The sequence below is a fragment of the Lactuca virosa genome, chromosome 5 (genome assembly GCF_052849685.1).
Source record: "Lactuca virosa cultivar CGN04683 chromosome 5, Lactuca_virosa_CGN04683_v6, whole genome shotgun sequence".
NCBI lineage: Eukaryota > Viridiplantae > Streptophyta > Magnoliopsida > Asterales > Asteraceae > Lactuca > Lactuca virosa.
Window position 1 is genome coordinate 296253160 of NC_136430.1, and position 9344 is coordinate 296262503.

Here is a 9344-nt window from a genome sequence, read left to right on the forward strand (position 1 = left end):
AGCACTCGTCAATGGGCTCAGTACCGTCGCCCGACCCAAACCCGGATCCTATTCCTGATCCTGATCCCCTCGCTCCATGTCGTGTCACCACCATCCAGATCTGAAATACCATAAGATAAAATGATCAAGATATCCAAAAAGGGATCCTCCCATACCGGTTCTCCTTAGAGCTTCCAGATCTAACATTAGTTCAGGTACAGGTCCTGTGCTTTCAGTAGTACGGGTCCAATACTACCTTCCACACCTACCTGTACCTTCCCCAAAGCTCTACCTGATAACTCTAATTCATCTCAGAACAAAACATATCTCACGGGCTACTGCATAACTCAAATCCTAGGTTATCCTAAGATTTGATCAATCCTATCAAATCAGATCTCAATCAATCATAACAGGTAGCATTGTGCATGCAAATTATACACAGAACATGATCAAATAGACTTTTGAATAACAGACTCTACCCTAGGACCACAACCAGAAGAGGAACATGAAATAAGGCCAAATCAATCATTCTAAGGCTATAAGATCCTAACCTTATATAATTTTTAAAGCATACACATTGCAAAATCCATCCGACTATCATAATACAAATATCAGTATAACATGGCTAACATATTGGGGAAGTACTTACTTGATCTCGGCCGATCACGCGCATTGCACTCTCCGCTTTTTCCATTTTAACTTTTGATTTTTGAAAACAATTTTACCATTTCCTTAGTTTGAGTCCTGACACACCCGAGAGTGTACCCGAATCCCTCAAACCAAGGCTCTGATACCAACTTGTAACGACCAAAATTTCCAATAAATTTTTTCGTTTTTAAATAACAAAATCATTTCCAATAAACATGATGTACCAATCACAATTGTTTTCAAAATCCACAACATCAAACATTTTATTCATATATTAGAGTGTCCCCAAATAAAATCGCCAGAGAGTGCATGTCGCGCCATCAAACCTTGCCCTTGCCCTTAGGCTCTGAAGTACCTGAAACAATCAACAAATTGTAAGCTAATGCTTAGTGAGTTCCCCAGAGTATACCCCACACAATCCACATAATCACATAATCCATATTAGCTATAGAAGCTACATAAACCACATAAGCCATGCATACAAACATATAAGGATACCATGGAAACCCTCCAAGGTCTTATACCGAGTACCACTGGAACCCCCACGTGGTCTTAACTACCTGTCATGGGAACCCCCACATGGTCTTCACTAACTTCCATGGGAACCCCCACATGGTCTTCACTAACTTCCATGGGAACCCCCACATGGTCTTTACTAACTGCCACTGGAACCCCCGCGTGGTCTTAACTACCTGCCATGGGAACCCCCACATGGTCTTAGATAACCACAAAAATATCATACAAGCTAAACATGCAAACATACTAGGATGCCATGGAAACCCTCCAAGGACTTATACCAAATGCCATGGGAACCCCTACATGGTCTTAATCTACTGCCACAGGAACCCCCCGGGGTCTTCCACACAAATATCATACCAACATATCACATAATTCACTAACAATCCACATATCATATAATGGGCCGACCGTGGTGCCTTAGACCCATTGGTATGGTGAGAAAACTTACCTCTCAAGAAATGTTGAACTGATAAGATAAGTCCCAACTCGCAGTTCTAACTCAACCGCCTAAAACCATCATGTGACTAAATTTATGAAAATCCCGAAATACCAAAAATACCCTCAAAGTCAAACTTGGTCAACCATGGTCAAAGTCAAGGTCAACAATCAAGGTCAACTGTCCACGTTGACCCAACTCGTCGAGTGCATCTAGCAACTCGTCGAGTCCCTTCAGTGTTCAACAAACCGGGAAAAACCCTAGCCAACTCGCCGAGTTACCTTATCAACTTGCAGAGTTCGCTCAGTATCCATAAGACGGGGAAACCTTATCCAACTCGTCGAGTTGTCGGGGCAGCTCATCAAGTTTTCCCAGTCTTGACATATGCAGTCCCAAACTACAGATCCAGTCCCCTAGGGTTAAGATACTACGTAAAGTTGCTAACTTTACATCCATGCAAAGAATCAAAGGGATAAAAACACTTTAAACAAGCTTATCAAGGGACTTAGAGCATGAAGGAGGGCCAAGACTTGATAAAGTTGGCAACTTTGGAAATAGGGTAAAAGCCCTGAAACTTAGGGTTTTGCAAATAGGGTAAAAGGAAATGGGTGAACTAGGGTTTCTGTGGGTGATGGAGGCGATAAGGGAGGCTACTAATGAGGCTTAAGGCCTTTAAATAGGGTAAAAGCCCTGAAACTTAGGGTTTTCCTTTCCAGCGTCTACTCGTCGAGTTGGGGCCTTCCAACTCGTCGAGTAGACCCTTCATCCCGCTTCCATAATGATCCCTACTCGACGAGTTGGAGCTCCCCAACTCGTCGGGTCCCAGTGCAAAACCCTAAATATTTAGAGAAATAAATGGTACCTAGAACAAGCGTTACATGGAGGTCTCCTGCAGTGACTCCATGTTATGAGAGATAGCCTAATGTTTGCAGTTGGTGATTAATCGATACGCGAAAGCTGTCCCGAAAACCATCGTTAGGGAAGTTCCATTTCAAAAAAAAAATACATATTTAAATAATAAGTTAGAACAAACTGTCTCTACAGACACAATCTTGTAACTATAAAAGGCTTCAAAGAATCAACAATCTCCTCATTAATCGAATCATTATCTAAAATGTATGTTAATAGTTTCTACACACACGATCTCGTAATTATAAAAGGCGCCAAAGAAATAACCATCACGTCCAACTAAGTATATATACAATTTAATTCTGAGTGATGGCAGAGGAGGATTGTATTAACCAAGTTGGTTAAAATGGTGGTAGTACTATTCGTAGGAACATATGATGCTACGATCTCCTATATGTAAACCGATCCCAATTATATATAATAGGTCGTTTTGGGGTAGGATCGAAGGTGAGATCGTAATATCGCTCATAAGATTATTATTATTATTATTGTAAGATTTTGTCCGTGGCTAACTAAGTAATCAAAAATCAATCTTACTAAACTTTTTTTGAATTGTTTATTGTTAAATGATGTATTTGAGATGTATTTTTCTTGTTTTAAACTGCTTATTGTTAAGTAAAATGGGTGACTAGTGGATGAATATGTTTTTTATGTTTTAAACTGTTTATGATAGAATTCACAATCTCGATTTGATTTTATGATTACGATCTTGCAAAGTAAAAAAAATTATATATAAGATATCAAAATTAAAACCTTGGTATTAACGATTGCAAGTTTAAGGTTGTACTTTTCAGATTAGAATTTATGTATTCTCATATCAGTCATTTTTACATGTTTTGTTTGATTAATTTTAATAAAAGATGAATCAGGATCATCATAGCTTTTAAAGAGTAATCGAAAGTTAACATGTTTTGTAATATTATCGATTAATTCTTCAATTTTTTAGATTTTCAATTAAATGATATCGATAATCATGATTTTAATTATCTTAAATGGTTATCAATAAGTTTTTATAATAACTAGAAGATAAGCCCATATTTTTTTTGATTTGTTTTGACAAAAATTACTGGAAAAACTTTATGTACAATCCAATGAAAACTTTTCTATAAAATATTTAGTATAACAATGTAGGAAATGAAAGTATACTTGGATGAATCACTTCTATATCGAAAAATGATGGCAATAAACAGTTGTAAATGCAAAAAAAAAAAAAAAAAACAGTTAATGCAGTTATCAACAAAAATGAGAATTATGTCCCTTTTGTTGAATTGTGGGGTTCTACTTGTAAAGTCATACCTTATGATTTGATGAGTCAAACACTCATACATGCTAGCTGTCAGCGTCATCATCTATACTATCAGCGTCAGCGCGTAGTATAGTTATTCTATGTAATCTTTTGTATATTAGGAAATGATATAGATAAGTATAGAATAGATAGCAGATCCGATATCTTTGTTATGAAGATCGGTTCTTAGTATAGATAAAATATAATCCATTCAATCAAAGGATATACTTGTATATATTAGTATATATTGAACATTAGGGTGAAACCTTAATCTATAACACGGATTGGTGTCGTAATTGTCCTGGTGACAAACCGTATTCTTGGTGAAGACAAAACCCTTTATTGGTGAAAGAACAATTTGGAGAACTCTCTATGTTATTTAGTTTCCGTTCTTTGTTTTTCTTAGATTAAGTTTACTGTCGTTCTTTATACTTGAAGTGTATCTGATCGATACAAACCTTCAATTGGTCTCAGAGCGAGTTTTTGATACCCTCAAGTAATCATGTCGACTTCTAATAATCCCAAATCCTTTGGTCTCAACAAAATTCCTCCCTTCAATGAACACAACTTTGCTATATGGAAAACAAAGGCCATGGTTGTTCTAGATACCATGGACTATGAGATGCGCAAGATTGTTGAAAAAGGTCCTCACATTCCTATGTATCAACCTATGGTCAATAATGCTCCTGTTGGCTCCTTGAAGCAAAAACCAGAGACGAGTTATGATGACGATGATAAGAGACTGCTTAGTCTTGATGTGAAATCCATGGCTGCTATTAGAAACTCTCTTCCCTATAACGTGTATCATCTCGTACAGAATTGTGAGTCAACTCAAGAGATGATGGATATGCTGACAGTGGCTTATGAAGGAACTGTAGAAGTCCATTCCACAACCATTAACAACCTTAATTGGAGATATGAGCATTTCTTTGCTCAACAAGGTGAGTCTCTTACTCAAACATTCAATAGATTTAACTGCTTGGTTAATGATATGTGCGGGCTGGGAATCGTCAGGCATTCATCTCAGTTGGTTCTGAAGTTTCTCGACTCTCTTGGGAAAAGCTGGGAACATCACGTTGATGTTCTTAAGAATGGTGTAAGAGCCTAAAATTCAAATAAAAATTTTCATTTTCAAAAAGGAAATTACTTCCATAAATTGTTTCCAAAATCCATTACATCTTAAACATGTTCAATTATCAGAGTATCAATATCAGTAAGTGTGGAAAATAGTGGAGAGTGAATGCTGCACCATGAAGCCGGGCCCTTCCCCTTAGTACCGGAAGTACCTGAAATCACAATTCAAACTGTAAGCAAAAGCTTAGTGAGTTCCCAAAATACCACATAACATACAATCACAAAATACCACGCAACATACATATGACTGCCATGGGCTAACCCCATGGTCTTCCATGCTATGGGCTACCCCCATGGTCTTTCATACAAGTGCCACGGGCTACCCCTAGGGTCTTCAGACAAGTAAACACATATACAACTATCATTTCCACACGTCAAGTAATGGGTCGGCATTGGTGCCTTCGACCCATTGGTATAGTGATAGACTCACCTCGGTCTTCTGATAAATACTAACTGCTCGGCTACTGATCCGACAATCTCACACTGTTCATACATAAATTACCCAAATGAGAATTATGACACAGACCCTAATCATGGGCCCAAAATCCCTAAGTCCAAATGTAACAGCCCAATTTTTCACGCCCAAAAATTTCATTTTAATTAACGGGTTATAAAAACATTCATAAGAAAACTGTGTAACAATATATCATTTTGTGAATCAATGTATCATGTCTGAAAACCCAAAACATATAATAGCAACATGTCAGAGTACAATCCCAGAATATCTCGAGTGCGGAAAATCAATGCGTGTGTGTATGATGTGCCGCTACCGCGCCAGCTCTTTCCCCTTCGCTGAAGAGGTACCTGAAACCAAAACTGTAAACTGTAAGCACGAAGCTTCGTGAGTTCCCCCACCGTACCACACATATACAATACATACTGTCAGGCAGTTCTGGGGTGCCTGACTACCCAGGTCAAGCCATTCTGGGGTGCTTGACTTACCCGTCGGTCTGTTTCACCTGACTGCCGGGGACTATTTCACCCCTACCACTACCACATAACACACATATACTGCCAGACAATTCTGGGGTGCCTGACTACCCAGGTCAAGCCATTCTGGGGTGCTTGACTTACCCGTCGGTCCTTACGACCGACATCCGAGGACTATTTCACCTCCTACTACCACTATCACATATAACATATAAAATAACATTCTAGCACATAAACATATCAGGTAGCAGCAACCCTAGATGAATGTCACAAAGACAATCATCTAACATACAACTCCTACTGGTAGGACGACATTGTAGCCGTAGACCCACCGCTACTGAAAGGTAACTCACCTCAAGCGAGTAGCTGCTGATAATCTGTGCGGGGAATCTCTGACTGCTGCTGCTTCGGAAATTCTCCGGCTATAATCCCCACAAAACACTTAATCAGAATCTGATATCTACCCTTAGGGTAAAATGACTATTTTACCCCAGACCAAGTCCAAGACAAAGTCAAAGTCAAAGTCAACTTCCAGTTGACCCGACTCGCCGAGTTGGGTCGTCAACTCGTCGAGTCCCTATCTCTTCAACTGTCCTCCTCCACGTCCCTACTCGTCGAGTTTAGCAATGACTCGACGAGTTCTCCTTCTAACACAACCTCAGATGAACCTTCATCCGACTCGCCGAGTGGTATGAACACTCGTCGAGTCCATCCTCATCCTAAGAACACGTCCTGTCCTCGACTTGCCGAGTTGTAGGAACAACTCGTCGAGTTCATCTTCAAGGGTTGGGAGATTGCCTTGGACTCGCTGAGTCTGTTCTAGCACTCGCTGAGTCCTATGAACTCCAGGTCTAAAACTAAGTCCAATGCGTTGGGTCACTCTTCCTGTCCTGTTGCAACCCTTCTAACACCCAACTGAGTTCTTTTGACCCTCAACAGATATGGGACTCAAAGCCTTGGACTCGTCGAGTCCCAAGAACGGACTCGCCGAGTTGGTAACGTCCACACCCTAAATCCTCGATTTCTGATGTACAACTCATGACCAAAAGATAGATCTAGGCTCCTACAATCGTTCTAGCACATAAAGTTACAAACTTTACGTGCATGCATGGGACTTTGAGTCCAAAAGGTCCTAAAACAAGCTCTTGGGTTGCATGGAGTCTTTCTTGGGTGTAAAAGCACCCACTTTCTGCCTTGTGACCCATCTAAGGACCTAGATCCGAAGCCTTGTCCCCAACCATGCTTGTATTCATGGTTGACTACCTAAAATGGCTTATAAAAGCCCTAAATCTCCACAAAATGGGATCTAGCAAATGAACAAGCAAGTTAGCAACTTTATACCTTCTGAGGACTGAAAATGAAGCACAAACTCGAACCCCTCTGGTCTCCTCTTGTTTCCTCAAGCTCTTCTCCTTCCTTCTTAAGACTACCAACACCAAAATCCACCAAAATGACTTAGATTGCTTCAACAACGGCTAGGGTTTTCTATAGAGGGTTTCTGGGAGCGTAAAGGGACGATGGAGGCTGTATAAGGTTGTTTAAATAGGGTGCAAACCCTCAGATTAGGGTTTTGTCCAGACAGAGCCTACTCGTCGAGTCCGGGACCCGACTCGACGAGTCCATCACTTAAATCCCGCGTCTCATCCCGCTTCTACTCGACGAGTTGGGCCTTCAACTCGCCGAGTCCTAGGCCAAAAATGCAAAATTACTTAAATAAAATACATACCAGGAAACAGGTGCTACACCAAACTCCTCAAATAAGGCCTAAAAGCCTTTCTCCTTTAATGGGCCTAACTATCCTTGGTTCAAAAGCAATAATGGGCCACAAAGCCCAAAAGGCCCAATAAATACCACCTAAGGTCCATTAGCAAGTTCAAAGGCCAATTCACTCTAACAGATCAAGGGCCAAAAATTAGATAGTTCCTAAACTACTCAAAAGCCCAACGCAAGCCTAAAAGCTCACTGGGAGCGTACACGAGGCGTAAACCAGGAACACACAACGTACTAGCCCACCATACAATACGCGCTGCGTACACCTTGGTACTCTCGGCGTACTGCCCAACTTAACCCAAACATCCATTTGGCTCTTAACCCATGCAGGCAATCAATTCCAATACCAGATCTCGATTAAAATAAGCGTCTTAGGGCATAAAGTTGGCAACTTTATGCCTTAACATGACTTTTGGGAGCACAATATCCATTTTAGTCCATCAAAGCTCACTTAAAGATCCTAAACTCATGCATGGCTTCACACCCATAAAAATATCACATTTTATGCTTCTAACATGCCAAAGGGACTACAATCTAGCATTTCTAGCCTCTGGAGTTGCCCAAACTCACAAAGGAGGTTCCATGGACCCAAAAGTGATCTTAAAGCAAACCCTAACTCTAATAACCAAAAGAATCAGCAAGGTAGAAGCTTTTTACCTCCAAAAGCTTCCCAAGATGATGTAGACTCAGGATCTTGAAGCTCAACCACATCCAAGGCTTGCTCTCCAACTTCTTATTCTTGCAAATACACCAAAAAGGACCACTAATGTCACTTTTAAGATGGTGAGATGCTCAAATATTGGAGAAAATTGGTTAACCAGGGCAATTCAACGCAATGGACATTTTTTTGTCTATCATTAGGATTCAATAAGTAAGTTTATCATTCAACCCAAATTGGTTAAATAAATCATGAAGCATGATATGCCAAAATTCCTAAAATGTAGTATGGAGGTTGCGGAAGCCCATAACACACCTTCTTAATCATAATCAAGAACCCAATTGAAGCAATTGGAGTCAAGAGAATTGATTAGCCTTAAGAATGAAGGAATTGCCAATTCCTGGAGGATGTCAATACTCATACATCCATAAAGGAGTCATGATACATAAGCTAGAGATGATTTATACCATCATAAAGCCCTTGTTTAAAGCAAATTCAATGATTCAATACTAAACCAAAGAAAAAGACTAACAATTGCTTATGAAGTACCAAGCTCATGCTCAAAGTATTAAACAAGCATAAGAATTATGAACTAGAATCATAAACATGAGACAAATGATAACCAAAACATGAATGCTTCAAAACTCACAAATATCCAAGGGTTTTAGCCCAAGTCAACCGAGATAAACCAACTAGCCACTCATGGCAACAAGAGTATAATCATAAAAGTGTTTTAACATCAATAAATTAGAAATTACTAGAAGAATGAGAAGATGATATCTCTAGCTCTCCAAAAGCACCTCCAAGGTGCTCCAATGGTCGAAAAATCGAAGTGATATTGCCAAACGTAACCCCCAAGGTAAATGATGAGCCAAATGACAAAAATGCCCCTAACTATGCAGTTGCACGGGTGGCCGCGTAAACTTGTGCGGGTGAGACCCTACCCTCGCAAATGATGTTGAAATACTATTGGCTCCTTTTTCCACTACTCCACCCCACTACCTTAGAATCCTTTGGTCCCCTCCACACCTCACATGATTCAAATGGACCAATCATCTTCAAGCTTCAATATGGAT

The 9344-nt window shown here is 40.0% G+C and overlaps 1 protein-coding gene across 1 annotated transcript; it reads left to right on the forward strand.

Moving 5' to 3' along the window:
- Nucleotides 1-4278: 4278 nt before the first annotated feature.
- On the forward strand, nucleotides 4279-4884 carry LOC145112944 (uncharacterized). Its single transcript, XM_079049054.1, has one exon. The coding sequence runs from the start codon at nucleotides 4279-4281 to the stop codon at nucleotides 4882-4884; it is 606 nt and encodes a 201-aa protein (XP_078905180.1).
- The last annotated feature ends 4460 nt before the right edge of the window (nucleotides 4885-9344 follow it).

Bases quoted from the DNA above. Each gene is read 5' to 3' on its own strand.
- LOC145112944 (XM_079049054.1), top strand. From the start codon at position 4,279: ATGTCGACTTCTAATAATCCCAAATCCTTTGGTCTCAACAAAATTCCT.